The sequence below is a fragment of the Petaurus breviceps genome, unplaced genomic scaffold, assembly GCF_028583685.1.
Source record: "Petaurus breviceps papuanus isolate PSGF00001 unplaced genomic scaffold, PetGlider_PUasm1.0 98, whole genome shotgun sequence".
NCBI lineage: Eukaryota > Metazoa > Chordata > Mammalia > Diprotodontia > Petauridae > Petaurus > Petaurus breviceps.
This window is the reverse complement of record NW_027187460.1, coordinates 4,300,340-4,322,650: the sequence shown is the minus strand read 5'-3', so window position 1 is coordinate 4,322,650 and position 22,311 is coordinate 4,300,340. Positions and strand designations below refer to the sequence as shown.

The following is a 22,311-nucleotide window of genomic DNA, read 5'->3' as shown; positions in this document are numbered from 1 at the left end:
CTTGATTCTCCTCCCTCTCTGACTCCTCCTTCTCAGTCTTTTTGCTGAATTGACATTATCTTCTAGTACTCTCATCTCTTTCTAATGCATTCAAATATAATTTTTATAATTTGATATAATTTATATATAACTTGTAATCATAAAACATAAATATATAAATATATAATATATTATATATAGAACATATAAATATATAATTCTATATAATTTATATATTACATATAATTACATAATTTTAACTCCCAAATCAACACATTCAGCCCTTATTTCACTGCTGAGCTCAGGTCCACCATCACCAAATGCCTGCTTGACATCTCCACTGGGTAGGTCTCACTGAAATCTCAAATTTCATTATCTTTCCCCTCAAACTCAACTTTCTCCTTAACATCCCTATTTCTTTCAATTTTTCAAAATTTCAATTTCATCATCCTTCCAGTCATTTAGATAGAAAGCCTTGGAGTCAGCCATGAACTTCCACTCTCCCTCCATATTCAACAAATTGTCAAAGTCTTGTTTACTCTACCACTTTCATAGCATCTCTTCTATTTGGTTCTCTTCTTTCCACTTATACAGCCACTACCATGGTTTAGTCCCTCTCATCATTTTTTTTTTTTTGCTTTTTGGAGGGCAATTGGGGTTAAGTGACTTGCCCAAGGTCACCTCTCATCATTTCTTAGCTGGACTATTAAAATGGAATCTTTGGTGCTAATCTTAATTGGTCTCCTCATATCTGAGAACTAAAGTCTAGCGGCTCCTTTCAAATCCATTTTCCATACAACTGCCAAATTGACATTTCTAAAGTGCGTATCTGACCATGTCACTCTCTTCTTTAATAGGTTTCAGGGGCTCCCTGTTGCTTCTGAGAGAAAATACAGGCTCCTCTCTGTGGAAATGAAAGGACTTTATAATGTGGCTCCAACTTATATTTTCCAACTGATCTCACATTATTCCCTTTCACAAAATCTGTCTTCTAGCCAGATTGGCTTGTTGTCTTCTGCACATGACATTCCATTTCCTGTTTTTATTCATTTGTGCAGGCTGTTCCTATGCTTGGATTGCTCCCTTTCTTTACCCTCATGGAATGGAATCCCCATTATCCTTCAAGGCTCAGCTCAAGGGCCACCTCTTCCAAGAAGCCATTCATGATCCTACCAGTTGTTGGTTATTTCTCCCCAAAAATTTACTGTGAATTTGCTTTGAATAGACTTTGTTTTTACTTATCTAGGTAGATTTTATTTCTCTCCAGTAGAATGTAAGTTCTCAGAGGGCCAGGGACTGTTTAACCTTTGCCTTGAATCTCCAGTGACCAGTCCAGTGCCTGGCAACCTAGTAGGTGCTCCTGAGAAACTTTTGGGGAATAGAATTGAAGGTCACATAGCAATTTGGTGCCAGAGCTGGAGTAAGAAACCAGCTCCCTTGACTTAGTGAACTATATCTTATGACCAGTTAATATTAGGGGTTTGTCTGGATGGTTAGATGGTAAGAGGCTTAATATCTGGATCCTCAGTAATTAGACAAAACAATTGTGTGTACCAAAGCTAGGTAACACAGTGGATAGAGCGCTGGGCCTGGAGTCAGGAGACTTGAATTAAAATCTGGATTCAGACACTTACTAGCTGGGTGACCCTGGGTGAGTTACTTTCTTTCTTTTCAATAAAGTGGGGATAATAATAGCATCTTCCTTTTGGGATTGTTGTGAGGGTCAAAGGAGATGTGCCTGGCACATTTTTGCTTAGTTGTTTTTTAGTCCTGTCTGACTCTTTGTGACCCCATTTGGGGGTTTCTTGTCAAAGAGACTGGTTTGCCCTTTCTTGCACATAGTAATAAATGCTTGTTCCTTTTCCCCTTCCCCAAGTTCCTAGAACTGTTCATAGGGGCATAGAATTTAGAACTATAAAGGAGCCCAAGTATCATATTGCCTCTTCATTTGGACATGTTTGGAAGTTTGAAGGCCCAGAGGGGTAGAACCATTTGCCCAGGGTCACACAGGTAGATAGCAGAGTTGAGATCTGAAGTCAGTTCTCCTGACTCCAAAAATTCAGTGCTCTTTCCGCTATAAGATAATGATCATGCTACTATAAATAACAACTCTAAGCAGGAAAGGAGACAGACTTGAAACTGAACCTGAGGCCAATCGACCCAAGCTTTTTCTCTACCTGCTAATAGATCTGTGGAACCACTGGACCTGTTTGGTTTCTCTCAACTCAAGTGTAGGACTTTACAAAGATCTCTAATAAAGATGCACTTAATTGGATTTGGCTCATTTTTCAAGTTTATGAGATCTTTTTGGATTCTGATTCTGGCATTCATTGTGTTATTGCAAAAAACAAAAATGCTGGTGTTGGAGTTAAGAGGGCCTGGATTCAAATCCCAACTCTATGACTTTTGACCTGTGTGATCTGGAGCACTTTTTTGCCCCTTTCTGGGTTTCAGTTTCTTAATACGTAAAATGAGATCATTGAACTTGATTGTTTTGAAGTCCCCTCTCTTCCTGTTCTAAATCTATGATGCATGTTATGATCTCCTGAACTGTTCTTCCCTTCCCAATTTGTTGTCTTCAAATTGGATAATCATGCACCTTATTATTATGATTTCTTTGTTCAGTCATTTTCAGTCACGTCTGACTCTTTGTGACCCCATTTGGGGTTTTCTTGGCAATGATACTGGAGTAGTTTGCCATTTTCTTCTCCAGTTCATTTTATAGATGAGGAAACTGAGGCAAACATGGTTAAGTGACATACCTAGGGTCACACAGTTAGTAAGGGTCTGGGGCCATACTTCAACTCAGGAAGATGACTTTTCTTGACCTCCAGGCCTGGCGCTCTATCTACTGTGCCACCTAGCTGCCCATGTACCTAATTCCTTAATGCAAATCACTGAGAAAAAGTTAAACAGAATAGATTTCAAGCTCTCCACTCAAAACTCTTGCCAAAGATGTCATCTCTCCATTAATGACTACTTTTTAGTTTTGGGCATAAACAGTTTTAAAACCTACCTAGTTGTCAACCATCCAACCTACATCTTTGTCCATTTTTCTTCTTAGGGATAATGTGATTGTCAAATGCTTTGCTGAAATCTAGACATATGGTATTATGTCTATAGAATTCCACTCTTTGGCCAGGCTAGTAACCCCATCGCCAAAGACCATGGCTTGTAGGCTAACTTTAGAAAATGGTTGTTTTTTATAAAGCACAGTGTATCTGTGCCCATCAAAGGATTAATAGCATTTTACAGATGAGAAAAATGAAGCCCAGGGAAATTAAGTTATTTCTCTAAGGTCACATAGGTAGCAAATGATGAGAGTGAAGTCAGATTTGAACCCAAATCCTGTTAGGAAGACTCATCTTCCTTCCTGAGTTCAAATCTGACCTCAGACACTTACTAGCTGTGTGGCCCTAAGTAAGGCACTTCACCCTGTTTGCCTCAATTTCCTCATCTGTAAAATGAACTGGAGAAGGAAATAGCAAATGACTCCAGTATGTTTGCCAGGAAAACCCCAAATGAGATCATGAAGAGTTGGACATGACTGAAATGATGGAACAACAATAACCACTTCTGATTTTAAACCCACTATTCTTTCCATGTTACCCCTCAACCTTGTCTCTTCAGTTAAAGACTGGAAGATAAGACCTCTAGATGACCTAGAAGAGATGTGAGTCTCCCAGAAGATCTAAGCCAACCCATCCCCCTTTGCCCTGCTAGTCCCTTGAGAGCTTTGACCTTAATAATGTGGGAGCTGGGGTTGAGAGGAAACTCCGGCATGAGTATTGGTTCCTGCTCTGACAGACACTGGGTTTCTTCACTCTGCCCCACATTTCTGAAAAGGTCAGGTGCATCCAAACCTGGTAAAGAGAGATGATTGTAAATGTCTGATGTTTCCTAAAAGACTAGTTGACTCTGTTTCTGCTTCATAGTTGGAAGTAGAGTAAGTGTCAAGGTTGAGGCCTAGTCAATGAGGGGCCAGGTTTGGGCATGTAGTTGGTATTAGGGTATGGTGGGGGAAGGGTGTGTATAGGGCCAGATATGAGGTTAGAGTTGGGATCAGGTTTGGGTGAGGTTGTGTCAGGATGGGGATGTGGTCAAGTTTAGGAGATTTGGTCAAGTTCAGGGAATATGATCATGAATGAATTAATGTTGGAACAGGATTGTGGTCAGGGTTATAGTGCATTTAAGTTTGGTTATTTGGTAAGAGCCATGGTATGATCAAAGTTGGGGACAAGTTCAGGGCTGAGATGACATGGTCAGGAGTTAGCTTTGTCAAGGCTGAGAGATATGGCTACTATGGGAGATGAGGCTGGGGATACTGTGAGACAAAGTTATGGTGTAGAGGTGGGTCAGTCATAGGGATGTACTTAGACGGGTGAGGTTAGGATAGGGAGGCATTCAGTGATGGAAATGTGGTCATTTCTGGGTTGAGACCATGGTCACATAGCATGTTGTCATGGAGATTCCTGTTCACAGTTGGAATAAGGTCATTGCTTAGGGCAATGTTACTATGGGGTTACTGTGGGGAGGTGAGTTTAGGATAGATGGTAACTCCATCGGAGGAGGTGGCATAGAGACAGAAAGGTGACTCAATAAATGAGGAGTCCTGCCAGGGATCACCTTTCTGATATAGGAGGATTTGGTAGAGATAGTTAATTGCTTCAAGCACCAGTTGCTGTATGTCTTTGTCTGGATCCTGACATAACATGCCCAGCATGCCCACAATGTGCCCAATTCTTCCAAATTCCTTTGTTGTCTGGCAAGACAAAACAAAGAGAAACATGGACATGTAATTTCAAGTTCTGGGGACCTAAGAGATCATCGAACTCTTTCTTTGTTTCTTTGTCCTAATTTTCCACCCCTAAAATGCACCTAAGCACCCTCACAAGAGAAATCAACAAACATTTGCTAAGTGCTTCCTATGTGCCAGACATTGTGCCAAAGACTGGGGATCTGAGTATGAGCAAAAAGACAGTGTCTGTCCCCAAGGAGCTTATATTCTAATGAGGGGAGATAGCACATTAAAGAGACTTGAAAAACAGGAGATGGGGGGATGGAGGAAAGAAGTACCTGAGCAAGGGTGTGGAGGTGGAAGCAGACCTTGGAGAGGAAAGAAGGATGACTGGTCTGAGCCTCTCTCCAAATGGAGGACGTGGGAGGAAATCATCAATGGGAGGAGGAAGGTACGGGGTGGAGGGTGAGAAGGCAGCTGAGGCATGGCAGAGAGGCCCAGAAAGTAAGCAGAGACAGGTAAGAAATGAAGGATGCCTAACCTGGCCCATTCCTTAAAACGGAGGTCCTCAGAAGAACTAACCAGGAGGAGATGGTGGCTCCTTGGAGAGAGGAATATTCCAGGATCCTCCCAAGGTGAGTTTCTACAGAGTCATTTATTTTTCATGCCACACAATTAACTGAAAGGTCATTACAAATTTCTCCTATGTTTGATGATTACCAAAAATTGAAAGAAAGGAAGGCATTTGTTTGTGTAGATAAGAGCAAAATGTAGCTATTTTTAAAAACTCTCCTATAACAAGGTGTCAGCCATGTAGATATTTGAATCAGACAAAGATCCTTGAGAAAAGCAAACACAGAAATAACTTAGTTTAATGATTCTGATTATGAACATTAAAGTCATTTTAATTCAACAAGCAATTATTAAGCCCCTATGTATATGGCAGGTTCTGGGAATAGAAGGATAAAAATAGATAATCTCTTTCTTCAAGGAATTTACATTCTGCTGTGGGGGGGTGGTTGAGCACTTCCATTTTATAGCATGTAAATATTACAGGTGTACATGCATAATATATAACTATGTCTATTTGTGTGTATATATATGCATGAATGTATGTAGTGAGTACAGAGTAATTTCAGAGTGTAAGGGAACATACCCACAAATGGGAAGATAGCAATTGGGGCATAAAACAGGGAGATTTAAGGTGTTGGCTATGGTGTAAAGTGCTAAAGGAAGGGGGATATCTTCTAGATAGATGGTGACATCCTTCAGATGGCTCTTGCTTAAGGGTGATATTGTGCTGGTTACATTAATTCCTGGTCTATTACAGAGCCTTCTGAATGAGTCTCATATCTACTCAAGAATTTGGCCTAATAATTCCCACAAGAAAAACCAAGTGAATGAAGAATTCTTATCGTCCAATGTATGTTATAAAATGAGATGGACAAGCTATAAATCTTCTGAATAGATGTCTATATGTATACATATACATACCCGTGTTTCCCCGATAATAAGACACTGTCTTATTAAATTTTTTGGACAGAAAAACACCAGAGGGCTTATTTTCAGGGGAGGGCTTATTTTAATGAACATTGACAGCAATTTTAATAAACAGGTAAATGTGAACAAAAAAATGTACCTGTATTCAATAAGCAAATCACTGGGGAAGAACAGGATGACGTGCTCACTGCTGCAGCTCTGATTGGATGCAGCTCAGAGCGCAGCGTGAGTTTCACCTGGGGGGGGGAACGGTGCATACAGAGGGTACCATAATGTAGCGTGTAGCACAGGGGATCACCTTCACTACCGTAGCAATCTCAATAGGGCTTATTTTCGGGGGAGGGCTTATTTCAGAGGAATCTTACACAGTAAGGGGAGGGCTTATTTTCGGGATAGGTCTTATTATCGGGGAAACATGGTAATAAATATGAGCATATACATATAGAAATATGTATACATGCCATATACATATTTATATATACACATACCTATATCTATCTATGTCTATATGTACATACATGTATATGGGTATGTATGTAATGTACATGGACAGTTAACTGGATAATTAAACAGGAAGTTGAGACTGGGCTGAAATACCTCTGGAAATTTGCCATATTCTTTTAAGGACTCCAAATTTCTCCTTGAAACAAAGACCTATCTCTTTAATACCAATGTTCTCTTGGTATTAGCTTATGGTTATGAGTCATGGAATACAACAATCTCCAAACAAGTAAATATGATTTTCTCTAAGAGACCAACAGAGAGGACCATGGCTAGTGTAAGTGGGCTATACAATAATACAAAAAAGGGATTAAGGAGGACAGAGTAAAATAAGTCATTTAGAAATGTTCAATACCAAAAAGCCATGTGCTAAGATCAAGAGCTAACATGGACAACCTGAATGCTCCATTGATATCCTTCTGTTGTTATGGAAAAGTAAGAGAGGCTTCCAAGATTTGTGGTGAAACTTCAGTGGTGAATTTATTAGGACTTGTTCAAGAATCAACTCAAGTTGGGCAGGCATAGAGGAATCACAGTCTAGGATTTTGATAAAATGATAAGATTAGAGAGTTATTGGAGTAATCTCTATGTTCAAATGTATCTCTGGGCTTAGCCATGATAGAGCCAATACTTATTTTTGGTGTTTCAAGAGGTAGTATTATGCATTCTTTCCTCCAAAATGGTATCCAAAGGCAGAGAAGGAAATGGTTGTCCCTCCCAAGACAGAAACCAAGTCAAAGTTCTCGAAGGCTAAGAAGGCAGTGATGAAGGATGTCCATAGCCCCCAAAAGATGAAAATCCAAATATTTCTACCATCTGGTAATCCAAGGCACTTTAGGTTTAAAAATAGTCCAAGTACCCTCACAAAAGTCCTCCTAGGATAACAAACTTGATCACCATGCCATTGTCAAGTTTCCCTTGACCACTGAGTCTGTTATAAAGAAATTTGAACACCCTTCCCCCCAGTAATCTTTGTGAATGTAACAAGCATCAGATCAAGCAGGCTATAAAGAAATGGTATGAAATCAGTTTGACCAACGTCAACACATTGATCTGGCCTGAGAGGAGACCTCAGTCTGACATACCCCAGACTATGAGGCTTTGAATGTTACCAACAAAATTGGAATTATCCAAATTTTTCAGATAGCTTGCTCTACATACAATAAAGTTTTCCATTTATGCATGTACCTTTGCATACATATATGATCATATAATACATATGTGTAGAAAGAGATAGGATAGAGGAGGGAAGGGAGAAGGGAGAGAGGAGGAGGGAGGGAGAGGAGGGTTGAGAGTTATGGTGTTGTAAGAAGAACAATTAATTTGGAGTTAGAGGGGTTGAAAGCCCACTTCTGCTACCAGTACCTCTCCCTACCGATCCCCACAGCATGGTATCATGTAATGGTGCTAATGAAGTCATGACACTTATGCAGTCAGTGTAGGTATGAAATATGCCTCATTAGGGATAATTATGGGCAGACCCATCCCCTTCTTCAAATGTCTTGACAGGTGATGGAGATTAGGACTACCTTATTTTCTGGGGCTCCTTTTAGACCTATAGTCTATAACGTGAAAGAGTTCACTTATACATCACCATGAATGATAGAGAGGGATGCAGTAAGGTAGGGTTGGGGGAGGGGTCAGGTGATGGTAGTACTCACATCCAGGAAGACTTTCTGGGCCAGAAACTTGAGGAGAACCATGCAGCATCTAATGGCCCGCTGACGCTCATGAACCTTCTCTGAGGCCAGCCAGCTGTACATGTGCTGGGGAAGAGCAAAGGGGCAGATAAGACAAAGCCATTGGGACCAAAGGAACATCTATGAAGGGACACTAGCATCTACTCTTATCTTATCACTCTTATCACTCCCACTGGGATTTATCTGCCTCTCTTTCTCCCTACTTATTCAAATGATATTCTCCATCATTTCTTCTTTTCCCTGAATTGTTATCACACTGTACCACATAGCCTGCTTTGTATTTCTGCTTGTTTTATGAGTCTCTTGTCTCCTGGAGAAAAAATGTAAAACTATGTGAGAGGACAGGGAATTTTCTTATTTTCTCCTATTCCTTATGTTACTTGGGGCACAGAGTGGGGCAAATGGTAGGTAGGTGCTTAGTAAGTGTAATGCAACTGACACTTCCTTAAGGACCTTGACAGAAGGATTTCTGATGTTGAGGGATTATTATATAGTATGCTATAATTGAAATGCACTGACTTGGCATCAGAAGGCCTGAGATCACTTCCTACCTCTAATATTTACTTTTTATGAGACCCTGGGCAAGTCACTTAACTGATTTGAGCCTCAGTCTCCTCCTCTGTGAAATGGGGGTAACAGCACCTACTCTCATAGGGAGCATTTTGTAAACTTTTACAATGCACAGAGATGCGAGGAAAATCCCTTTACTCCTCTGAGCCTCAGTATCCTTATCTGTAGTTTAGAGATGATAACCCCTTGGCTTGCCTGTGAGAGCACTCAAGTGAGAAAATGGATGTAAAAGCAACACACTGGTTCAAATATAGGTGTCAACTCCTAAAATAAAAGGCCCTTGAAGGAACCTTAGAGATCTTGTAGTTGAGCCACCTAATTTTATTGATGAGAAAACTGAAGCCCAGAAAGAGGGAATGACTTGCCGAAGGTCACATAGGTGATAAGAGGCAGAACTGAGATTGGGAGTCAGCTTTTTTAGGAGTTACTCCAGGACTCTTCTCACCATTATACTCTCATGCTTTTGGATCTATGTGAAAGAAAAAAATGTATAGATATGTGCTGTAGCCTCAAAAACTATGGTCTGCTCTTGGGTTTTATACAAACTGTAACTGGAGGAAAAAATGCAGCGTACATCGGGCTGATGTGGTGGAAAGTGCTATGCATGTAGATATAAAGGATTTTCTCATTCCCAGTCCTGTTTCATCCATGTCCTTAGTTCTAGGAATTGGAATAGGCTTTGAGGCCCTACAGATCAACACAAGACAGAGTGTAATCAAGGGAAAGATCAATGATTTAGACTGTAAGAGCTCTATCATATTTAGGGAAAGGAGCAATCCCTTTAGCTTAGAGAAGTCAAGGAAAGCTTCCTGGCAGAGATCAGATTAGTGCTAGACCTTGAAAGATAAATGGAGGTAATTTACCTAGGTAAATGGAAAAGAGAAGAGATCATTTGACATGTTTTATCACTGGGAATCATTGGTTCAGTGGGTGATGTTGAACCCTAGGTTGGATTCTGAAGGGGTATCTTTCACTTTTGTGTGGTCTGAGTCTGGCCCTCAGAAGGACAGTATTGGGAAAATTACTAGAGATGGGTCATTTTTAAAGCCAGAGTCCTTCAAGCTTAGTTCTTCTTGGCCATACCAACTTCCTTCCCAGTTTTATCTTATCATTCATTATAGCAACAAACCCAACACTATATTTCATTAGGGGTTGATAAATATAGTCTTATGTAAGTGATAATAGTAACTATGATGAATAAAATTGTGATTTTGATGATGTAATGAGGATGATGAGAATGATAGTAATGGTGAATGAGGTCATGGGGATGGTGATGGTAATGATTGTGAGAATGATGCTGATCAAGTTGATGGGAATACAATAATAGTGATGGTGATGCTGGTGGTGGTGATGGGATTACAATGGTAAAAGTAATGGCCATAGTGATGCTGATGAAGATGATGAGAAGACGGTGATTGTGGTGATGGGAATATAATGGTAATGATAGTGATGGGAATGCAAGAGCAATGACAGTGATGCTGCTGATGGTGACAGTGATGATTTAAGTGACAATGGTGATGTTGATTAGAGGGTGATATTAATGATGAGGATTACAATGATCATCGATGGGTATTTATTGATAGTGGTGATGATGGGATGATGGTGGTGATAGTCCAGAATTTCCAGTGCACTCTCATAATGTTAATTTCCTCATACTTACACCTCCCACATAATTTTCTTAGTCCCCACCATTTTGGTCTTTCTGTAGCATTTGGCCCCCACTACCTTCTGGATATTTTCATCTTGTACTGGAACTATACTATGGTAGCTTCTCTTTCTATCTCCCTGACACCTCCTTCCTTTTTCCTCCTCCTAAAAATGGACTTCCCACAGACTATGGATCTCAGCCCTCTTCTCTATCTCCATTGTTCTTTAGAATCCTTATCTACTAAAGGTGATAGCTTCAAAGATGACCTCTATGTTTATGACTGTCAAGTGCATATTTGCAACCATAACTTCAATCCTAAATTCCATACCCATGTTTGATTGTGTGCTAGAAATTTATATCTGCATTTGCTACTGGCACATCAAACTCACTAAGTATGAAACAGAATAAATCCCTTTACCACATAAACCTGATCTTCTTTCTGATCTTAGGACCTGAGTTAACATCCAGGTTCTGCCATATGACTGTGGTCACACTGTCATCTTCCCTATCAGGGCTTTAGTTTCCTTTTCTGAAAATGAGCAATTTAAATTAAATAAGGACCCCTTCCAGCATGTATACGAAAATTCTGTATTTTAGGATCTTTCTAGTTCTGACATTCTATATTCTAAAGTCCTTTAAGTACTTATATTCTATGTTCTAAGGTTTCGATTAGAGCTACCTTTCTATGTTCTATGTTTTAAAAGTTCATTTTGGCTTTTACTAAATATGTTCTGCATTCTTCTGTTCCTTTCAGCTCTTACATTCCCTGGTATGTCCTAAGGGACTTTTAAAAAGCTAAAACATCTATTTTTTTCTCTGACTTTACATTGTACCAAATCACAATGGTAATGGAACCCAGAACAAACTGTGTCCTGATCTTCAGTCACACCCTCATCCCACAAATGAACAAAATGATCTTTATTAAGCATTTAATATGTGCCAGGAGCAGATGATACAATATGTGCTAAAGGTCAGATACAGTCTCCCACCCTCATGGGTTCAGGGATGGCATCCCACATAAACCTGTTTCCCTCTGCCTCCCACCAAAACCTGGGTTACCCCTAGCAAGTAGTGAAGTTCTTCTGGATTGGGACTCTCTGTGATGAAGCTCTGAAGAAGCCCATCTAAGGCACTCATGGTGTCCATGTAGAGTTTCTAGAAGAGAAGAAACAAAAGTCAAAGGGGCAAGGGAGTCCTGGGTTGTACCAAGTGTAGCCTTGATCAGGGTTTCAGTTGGTCAAGGACTAAGGGGTCAGGGCTGACTTGAGCCAAATATAGGCATCCCCCTCTTTTTTGTTGCTTCATTTTTTGGCCATATATTTATGGTCTAGTGTCTCCAGTTTGTACATCACCCTTTATGGCCTTCACTTAGAGGCTGTTTTCAGAATATCCAGGGAGGGCAGTTAGAAGAGGTCATTGCTATGGTTTCTTTTAGTTCTGATATTGTGTAACTTGTGGTTCATGTTACAGGGTCAGTGATAGCTTTGTTTTTGAAAACACATTCAGAGTCTTTCCCTCTTTCTTAAGGTGTTTCTGTTTCAAAAGTGTTTGGACCCTGATGAAGGGAGCTGAAGACAAGCCTTCTAATATGAGATTGTTGGCCATCCGTCTCTGCTGAAGCACAGGGCCAGGCCTAACAACATATGAAACTTTCACATAAGAACCATCTTGGGAATTTTATTTTGCTTTTTTGGAGGGGGGAAGTCAGGGCAATTGGGGTTAAGTGACTTGCCCAAGGTCATATAGCTAGTTTTGTGTTAAGCGTCTGAGGCCAGATTTGAACTCAGCTCCTTCTGACTCCAGGGCTGGTGCTCTATTCACCGCACCACCTAGCTGCCCCAGTCTTGGGAATTTTTATAGTATTTTTTTTTTACTCTTTAGAGCAGTTTCAGAATTCATAAATTGTTTCCGAATATAAATTTATCTTCAAGTTTCAACTTCTTTTCTACCTCTTCTGCTCAAAAGACAAGGCCCAGAGAGTTCTCTGCATGTATTTTATATAAATTGGGAGGTAGAATTTGAGGGCCCATAAATATATGAGAAAGAGACCTTTTCCCTTTCCCTCTTTGCACCAATGTTGTTGTCTGACTGAGCACTCAATTGGCATCAAATCAGCCCAAAACAGTTCTTGTTGGTTATAACATCAAGAGACACAGCAATGATGAAGGACAAAGCTTGATCTTCTTCTTCTCCATATCCCCCCCCTGATTTAACACAAGGAAGTAGTGCTGGGAAGCAGTCTGAAAATGGAGAACATCCAATGGTGGTTTGAAAAGGCTAGACCAGCAATGAGACATCATTACTACTTAGCAATATGTCCTTACTACTTTGTCAATAACTGGGGGCAGGTTTCCAGCAGGGCCCTGGGTGTATCTCTCCATAGATCAATCTCAATGTGACTCAACTGCCAAGACTGATGTGGTTTAAGTTTCCTTTCCCTATACCTTGCCTTACCACCCACCCTCTGGTCATCAATGGAGACATCTCCAAGGAAAGGGTTGGGAAGAGGTAAGAGTAGATTCAGTACAGATAGAAGACTGTCAACAGAAAGAACACCCCTCAGCACTGGAGAACAGCTGGTGGGATCACCTGTATGTCAGGAGGGTCTGCGAGGAGACAGGTGTGCTTCTCCAGAGCTTCCACCAGGGGCAGTTTAAACACACTTTGGAAGCAAGTGAAGAGGATCTTGGATTTCCTTTTAAAGTCCAATGGTGGCCTCAGTTTGCTGTGAGATTATCAGGAAAACAAAAGAATGTGAGCACAATTTGAGTCATAGTAAAAAAAAATTTTTTTTTTTTTTTTTACAAATTTGGACCAAATGGAGAAGAAAAAGACAAAGGAATTAGTGCCAAGTTTGTTTTGTGCACTAGCCCTGAACACATCAAAAGATGTGTTTTACCATACTATCATATGAACACAATCATCAAAAGAAGAGTCAGAAAGTGTTGGGCTAAACATAAAGGTTTCAAGGAGAAAATTCAATGACAAACTTGGAACACAAACAAATCAATCAATAGAGGTTTCTAAAATTAGAAGGGAGAATGAGTTATTGGCCAGGGGTGGGGACCCTGCAGCAGGTTGATATCTTATCACAATACTAGCCTTCCTGCTTCATGAGTCTGAGAACTGTGCCTTTGCTAAACTTTGCACTCAGCAGGTACTTCATAAATGTCTGTGGGATATGAATTTGAATTCTCCCCTCCTTCCCATCCTCCACCTAACTGAGCCCTGGCTTTTTCACTTTGGTGGTCCCTGGCCATGTTTCTTTCACTGGGAATCACTCTGAGGAGGACTGGAAAAGCCTACCACAGTCCTGAAATGACACACATGACCTGCTGTCGAGTTGTGGTACAGAGAGTGTCCTGGGGTTCCTTCTTCATCAGCACCTGCAAGTCCCCAAAATGAAAGATTAGTCACAGGGCTAAGATATCTAGGTCCCCTGTACAGAGAAACTGGTGAGTCCTCCAGTGATCCAAGCCTTCCCTTAGCCTCAAACACAAATTTCCTTTCCCAATACTTCCCATCCCCATCCTACCCAAAGTGGAGACCACCTATCTCCTAAAAACCTCCCCAGGGAGTTATGAACATTCTCTGTCTTTGAGGAAGCTTTTGTCTGTTTTTTTTGTCTATAGATGGGCACGTCTATTCCCCACTGCTATTCTCTATCCTTGAGGTCTGTTTCTCCCATTCCTCCTCAGAACGATCCCCTGTGAAACAAATATGCCCAGGACACCAAACTGGAAAAAGTCAGAGCTCAATTATGTAGAGTATGGGAGGGGAGAATTCAAATTCATATCCCACAGACATTTTTAAAGTATCTACTGTGCACAAAGTAGATAGGGCACAGTTCCTGGCCTCATGATTGTAAGGAATCAGAATATAGGATTATAAATCCTGGAACAGATCGTCAAGGCTATCTGGTTCAACCTCCCATTTTACAGATGAGGAGATTAAGACATCCTGGGGAAAATTCTTGTTTAAGTATGAGACCCTCTCAAAGGACTTCACAGAGAGGTTCCAAAGCTTCCTCCTTAGCAGCCTAGCTATTGCTGGATCATCACTAGGAGCAAGACATTGTTTCAGAAAAGGAAATCAGCCCTGGTCTGAAAGTGGTGCTGAGTCTGAGATGAGTGATGGGGAAAGTGTGTGTGTGTGTGAGAGAGAGAGAGAGAGACAGAGAGAGAGACAGAGAGAGACAGAGAGAGACACAGAGAGAGAGAGACAGACAGACAGACAGACAGACAGACAGACAGACAGACACAGAGAGAGAGACAGACAGAGAGAGAGAAAAAGGTCCCAGGCTATTTTGACTAAGCTTAGAAGGGTGTTAAAAATTAGAGTGAGAAACAACCTCAGAGGACATCTAGTCAAACCTATACCTGGAAAGGAATCCCTTCTAAAACATTCTTGTCAAGTGGCCGTTAAGAAATGCTAGTTGAGGGGCAACTAGGTGGCGCATTGAGTAGAACATTGGCCCTGGAGTCAGGAGGATCTGAGTTCAAATCAGACCTCAGACACTTCAAACTTACTAGCTGTGTGACCATGGGCAAGTCACTTAACCCCAATTTCCCTCACTTCCCCCCTGCAAAAAGACAAAAAAAGAAATGCTAGTTGACTGGTTGATTAATTGGGCATCTAGCCTCTGATGAAGGCTTCCAGTGATAGAATGATCACTCTCATTGTTAGGATGTTTTCCTTAATATAGCAAAATTTCTAGTACAAGGCATTTGGTGGGTTACCAAGATATGCCTTTTGATTCCATTTGTGCTTCCTAGGTCTTTGAAGTGCAAATTGTAGGACTGGGTGAATTCTGAGTTTGTGAACTATGGTTGTCTAGGTAGGATATAGAATCTATAGAATAGAAAAGTGAAAAACAAAATGATGGGGGGGGGTGGCAGCATGTGTGAAGAGTGCTGGTGCATGTTCAGGAAGACCAGTTTTTCATAGTTCTCAATTCTATTGGAAGCTAGACCCTGTGGAAGACACAAATACCATAGGTTAATGGTAAGGGTGCTAGATTTGGAGTCAGAAAACTTAGGTTTACATTTCAGCTATCCTGCTTAGGTCACGGCTTTGTCGTTTGTCAAATCAAGGGGTTGGACTCAATGTGTTCTATGATCTCTTACAAATTTAAATACTATGATCCTTTGACACTGCCCAAATTTATACAGGTTCAGGGGGCCAATCTTCTTCCCACTCCAGGGAGCCTGTGTCCTAGTCTTCCCAGTCCCATTGCTGATTTTCCCTCATTCTCCATACCCTTTTACTTACCAGTAGGCTGTTGATGAGCTCAGGCACCTGGGTGAACTCATAACTGTGTGCCCCCTCATTCCTGCTGATGGCCCCCACCAGTAAAAGGGTGGCCTCTAGGAAGCTCTGCTTGAGGACATCGTCCTGGTAACCCAAGGAGACATGGAAAATCAAATCAGAGTGTGTGGGGACATGATTAGGTATCCATTTGTGCTCTCTCAGAGCCAAGGTAAGTTTGTTTCAGGACAAGGGGTAGAGTCTTTGGGAGACTCAGAGTCCCAGGGACTGTTTGGACCCAAGGCCTTGTCTAGTTAGTCGGAGGATATGTCTCAAGACAGACCAATCCTAAGAGGGTGGCCTAGGCACTCTATAATGTGTATCCTAATTTGGTTTTCTGGAGATTGAGCCTGACTAGACCTTGGGAAGAGTCTTGTCCTCTACTCATCTCCATTATATTGTTGCATTGTGTTCACATAGGAACTCAAACACAGGCCACTTCCCTCCCTCTTCTCTACCTCCAGCTTCTTTTACTTTCTCTACCCCCAGCAATCTTTTACTGGGATTGACATGAATCTCAGGCATGCTTGGACAATAGTATTCTCCACAGTCTGTCAAAATTTGATCTCTATCCCTTCCAGCAACTATCTTTCTCTCCAGCTAGACTAGTCCACTCAGTGTCCCCTAATATATGCCATCTTCACCACCAGATTGTTCCACTCAAAATCTTCCGACAGCTTCCTTTCCAGCCAAGACTGATTGAGTTACTCTGTCTCTACCATAAAGCCTTTTCTGTTGCTAGATTGATTCTGTCATTGTTCCCCCAAACACACCCTTTTCTCCAGGCCAGGTGTACCACTCACTGGTCCCCAACAGTCCTTTCTCTCTTCTAGTCAGATTGTTCTATTCACTGTGCTTGAACATGCACTTTCCTATCAAGCCAGATTGGTTTGGTCTACTCATTGTCCCTTCTATGGATCTACTTAGACAGAAAGGTCTATTTATTGTTTCTCAACTTTCACCATACCCATCAGCCAGAATAATCCACTCACTGTCCCCAACATGTAACTTAATCACCAATCAGATTGTTCCACCCAGTTTTCCCCAACAATCACCTAACTCTTCAGCTTGAACGGTCTAGTTATTGATAGACCATTGAATGGTCTCCCAAAATATACCCTACTTCATAGCCAGTTAGGTACATTAATGGTATCCCCTTACCTCTTCTCTCACCAGAGAATTACACTTACTGTCCCCGCTCACAAGAGTGTATCTTCCTGTTTAGTCAGACTAGTCTAGTCTTTGTACTGCAAAACCATGCATTCTTCTACCCACCCAATCAAATACTATATATTCAGTGCTAAATCTGTGCCAAGACTAGCAATACAAAGAAAGGTAAAAACAATGCCTATTTTCTTTTTCCCCTGCAAAAATCTCACATTTTAAATGGGGAGACATCATGAAAATAAGTGGGAACATATAAGATAAATAGAGAATAGATGAAGGAATCTCTAAGGGGAAGATACTTCTAGCTGGAGTGGGGGAGGGAGAATAGGAAAGGCCATACTGATTCTGTTACTCCTTAACCCCCTATATGCATTATTTTCCCTATCCAGACTTGTCCATTGTTCTAGGGACCTTTTTTAGAACCCTTAATTCCCAAATCATTCATAGATGTAAGATACTTCTGAATATGAAGTGTTGTACAAAAGCCCCAAGTGAGTGTTAATGTTTCCTCCACTTACTGTGTATGACACTAACATGCTTTAAAGTCTGGAGGTTGGCTCCAGAAAATTGAAATTAAGTAAAAAAATTCAGGCCAATAATGCATTTAATGGTGCTACTGTTTGTTTGATGTTTTCTAAGCTTGCTAAGCCTTGAGAAGTTTCTTGTCCAAAATTCCAAGGAGCTGTAGTTGTACAGACTATGGTCCATCTGTGAAAACCTTGGGTTCTTGGGCTCTGGGAAATTTATAGACAAGAAGTCTCACAGACCCCAACCAGTACCCCCAAAGCAGGTCCAATGCATTTACAAAGTTAGCCAAGGGGTGAATCAGACCTTCCCCCTTTCCTTTTCTCCCTCCTTCCCCTTTTCAATTAATTCTAATTCTCAAAGATCCCAAAGGAGAAATTTGACGGTAGAAGCAACAGATAATACCTTGTTTCCCCACCAATCATTGCCTTACAATCCCTGGGAAGCAATAAAACTGGTGAAACATCACCAGACCTCATCAGAGAAGAGACATATTGCAGGGAAATATGGTAAGCTCTTTCTTGTTACTGCTTCTCACCAACTGATCTGAGGATGCTGACACTGTGTGACACAGATAGTTGATATGAGACTTGATTTACAGCCTCACAGTGAGATGCAAACTTCCTAGAAATGCCTAGGAAAATTGTAGTACCTGCATCAAAGGCCTTTGTGGTCTCAGCTGGCTTTAAAAAATAGCTTTAAATAAATCTCATGAGGATGTCTAAGTTTTGTTCCAGGGCAGTCTGTCATGGTTTTTGTGTGCTGGCAAATGGATGATCTAGATAACCATCCATTTAGAAGGCATTTGCTATTAAGTGGTGAGGGAAAGGCAGGAGAGATTGATGACCTCTCAAAAATCCAAAAGTAAGTCCTCTGGACCTACAACATCGAATCATTTGTTCCTTTATATGAACCTTCCTCTCTAGACAAATTGGCCCACTCACTGACCGTCCCCTACAGACACTCCTCCCTAGCCACACTATTCTATTCACTTACTCCTAAATATGCACTCTTATTCAAAACGTTCCATTCACTGTCCTCCAATATCCAAAACCTCCTTATCCAATCACACTGGTCCATACATTGTGTCCCAACAGGTACCCTTTGTTTAAGTCAGGCTGGGCTATTCACTGTTCCCCAACAATGCATTGTCCTATCTAGACAGCACAATGCACTTGCTGTCTCCTAACTCTCAATAGTCCTTTCCAGTCAGACTGACATATCCTTCAACAAATAGCCTCCCCTTTAGCTAAACTGGTTGCCTCACTCTCCCCCAAAATGAACCCCCTCTAGAGCTAAGCTGGTGTACTCAGTTTCCCCCTAATTCATCTTCTCCAATCAAATACATCCACTCATTGTCCCCCGGCTTTGAGACTCTTCTCTTGCCAGACAAGTCCACTTATTATTTTCCAAGATGCACCCTCCTTTTCAGACAGTGTTCCTATTGTTACCCCACATGTTCTTTCTTCAGCCAAATTGGTCTACTCACTGTCTTCCTGAAGTAAATGCTCCTCTTCAGTCAGACTGGTCCATTCATTGTTTCTTAACACATCTTTTTTTTTTTTAACACATATCTTTCTTTTTCTTTTCCTTACCAATACACATCTCCTGTTACAACGGCCCATTTACTGTCCCTAACATGCACTGTCCTTCCAATAGACTAGTACACTCACTTATTGTCCCTTGAATTAATCTTCCTTTGCAACTTGACTCACTATTTGTTCCGTACATGTATTCTTTTCCTGAATGATTATCTCACTCTCCTTCCAATGTGTTCATCTTTCTAGTAAGGCATGTGTACTCACTGTTATCTAACATGTACCCCAAATCTCCCTCCCCACGAGCCCATCTTGACTGTTCTCCACTTGAGTCTACTAATCAGCACCCAACTCCAATTACCTTGGCCCAATTACTGTGCTCCCAATATGCATCTTCCTATACAGCCAAACTGACCTATTGACTGTTGCCAAATAAAGACATTCTATAGCTAGACCAGCCTCCCGTCTTGAATCCTCTTCTGAAGACTACTTGGTTTAGTTATCTCCTTCCAAAATGCATTATTGCTTCATTCCAGAATAACTCACTTATTCTCTCTCAACATTTATCCTTCTCCTTCCTGATTGGTATACTCATTGGTCCCAACATGCCATCATCTTTCTACAGTCATTCAACTACCATTCAATTTTCCCATTACACATCCATATCTTCAGCCAAACTGTTGTGCTCCCTATCTTCATACAATGTACCCATTTCTCCAGGCAGCCTGGTTGACTCACTGTCCACAAAGATGTATCCTCTTCTCCAGCCAAACTGGTTCAGTCACTGTCCCCAACAATGCAATGTCCTTTCCATCTAGAATGCTACACTCACTATCCACCAATATATGCCCTCCTTTCTAGCCAAAGCAATTCCTTCATCATCTCTTAGCACAAACACTTTTCTTTGGCCAGAGGGCTTACTGTACCCTAACATCATCTCCCTCTCTAGTCAGCATGACCAATCAACTCTCCCACAACATGCATTCTGTTCTCTCCAGAATGGTCTACCAAGTGTAGCTCCCTCCTCTTGAGATAAAATGATTCATTCTCACACCTTGTTTCTCTATCAAGGCTGGTCTAATCATTCCTCTAAGATGTATCTTCTCTAGCTAGAAAAGTCCCCTCACTGCTTCTCAACAATTCACTCTCCTCTCCAGCTAGATGGGTCCATTCACTGTTTCTGACACATACATTCCTTTCCAGTCAGAGATTCACTTCTTGTTCCACACTTAGTTTCCCCTAGGACGTATTTTTCTGACAGCCTTGTCCACTTGCTATCTACTAAAGGGTAGATAGGCCCCTCTGGGTCCTCTTGCTGGGTCTTCTGGGTCCAGTTCCTTTTCACATTCCTCCAACACATACACTCTTCTCTCTCATCAAACTGATCTACTCTAAGTTGCCCAAATGAATCCATATTCTCACCTAAGAGTCCACCATCCTCTGTATTCTCATTTTGCCATTCAATCATGGTCCCCCAATTTATATTTTTCTCTCCTCTCAAACTGTGTAAATCATTCGCTATCCTAGACATGCATCCTTATATCACAGTCAGACCAGTCCACTCACAATTCAATATTTTCCCCTGCTCTGTAGACAGGCTCATCCACTTGCTCACTGTCTGTCCTTAGAGGTAAGAATATACTATTCCATTACTAACTTGTATATGTACTCCCCACCTTTATCTATTTGAGCTATACCCACAGGTACCCATTTTCTTCACAGCTAAACTAATGCACGTACAGTCCCAAGCACACTACCATTTTCTAGCCAGACTGATCATCTCATTCACTTTCCCTGAATGTATTCTCTTCTCTACTGAGACTGAGACAATCACTCAGTGTCTTTGAACAAGTACCCTCTATCCATATTAGCTCATACACAGACTATCCTCAGACAGATTTTTCATCTCACTGTCCAGAAATATGAACCCTCTTTTTCAACCGAATTGGTCCCCTCATGGCCATCCAAACATACACAGTCATTTCCAACTTGACTTGCCAACACAAACTCTGTCTCAAGCACACCTCCTCCTTTCTATTCAGATTGGACCATTCACTTTACCCAAGCCACGCATCTTCCTGTCCAGTCAGACTCTGACCCCAACACGCATTTTCCTCTCTCTAGTTTGCTCATTATTCCTTCTATGTGCTCACCTCTCCAGTCACATTGGTTCACTCACTATCCCTGATAGGCACCCACTTCTCTAGCCACATTCCTCTACTTACCATAACCCCAAATTCATCCTCTGCCTTTCCAGTCAGATTGGACCACTGACAGTCTTCTAATATCACATTTCCTACTGACAGACTGCTCCTTTAACACACCATTTCTGGCATGCTTCCTCCTCTTAAAATGAAATGAAACTTCACTGTCCTCAGTCTGTTCAGTCCTTTTCACTTGTCAGGCTAGTCAACCCCACTGTCCTCTAGAGTGATCCCTCAATACCACACCTCCTCTCGAATGTACACTTCTTTATCTGGAGTTTAGATGGCCTTGGTTCAAATCTTGTTCATGATATTTACTGTTTGACTCTGGGCAAGATCATTTAACCTCTCTCAGTCTCAGTTTTGCCATTTGTGAAATGGTCATATTGACATCTGTTGTGTTTACCTCTTAGGCTTGTTGTAAGGCTTAAGTTAATGTATAGAAACCAATCTTATATAGTATTGTATAAATGTCAATTATTATTAGCATTATCATTATTATTCTTGAAAAATATCATGGTGTAGTAGTAGTGGATAGAAGGTTGGCTTAGAGTCCAGAACGAAATGGTTCTAATCATGCCTCAGACCTGGCTGTATGACCCAGTACTTCAGACAACCTTCTAAGACAAGGAGTTGCAGATCTATCTACACTGTTAGTGAGAGTTTACTTATGAGAATTCCCTAGAAATCACTGGTCTGGACAAAAAAAGCTTTGTTATTATTATCAAGTAGGTCACATATTCTCCTTTTACTCTCTGTTTCTTAGCTCACACACTTCTGTCTAACCATGCCAGGTCACTCACCATTCCCCCCAAAGGCAACTTCCTCAGCAGCCAGATTAATCCATTCCCTTGTTCATTCATTGTCCCACAAAGCACAACCCCATCCATTGTCCCTCAATAAGTATCCTCCTTTCCAGTCATATTCCTCCACT

General features: G+C 41.2%; 1 protein-coding gene across 1 annotated transcript in view; it reads right to left on the bottom strand.

The window, feature by feature from the left end:
• Window positions 1–22,311, bottom strand: part of LOC138156134 (maestro heat-like repeat family member 5) — a 99,490-nt gene that overhangs the window by 45,849 nt on the left and 31,330 nt on the right. Inside the window, exons 10-16 of the mRNA XM_069081358.1 lie at window positions 15,908–16,030; window positions 13,943–14,022; window positions 13,226–13,361; window positions 11,696–11,791; window positions 8,380–8,484; window positions 4,606–4,741; window positions 3,721–3,842 (exon numbers count right to left, since the gene is read on the bottom strand). Coding sequence (XP_068937459.1) covers window positions 3,721–3,842; window positions 4,606–4,741; window positions 8,380–8,484; window positions 11,696–11,791; window positions 13,226–13,361; window positions 13,943–14,022; window positions 15,908–16,030 — 798 coding nt within the window. The remainder of the gene's footprint in view (window positions 1–3,720; window positions 3,843–4,605; window positions 4,742–8,379; window positions 8,485–11,695; window positions 11,792–13,225; window positions 13,362–13,942; window positions 14,023–15,907; window positions 16,031–22,311) is intronic.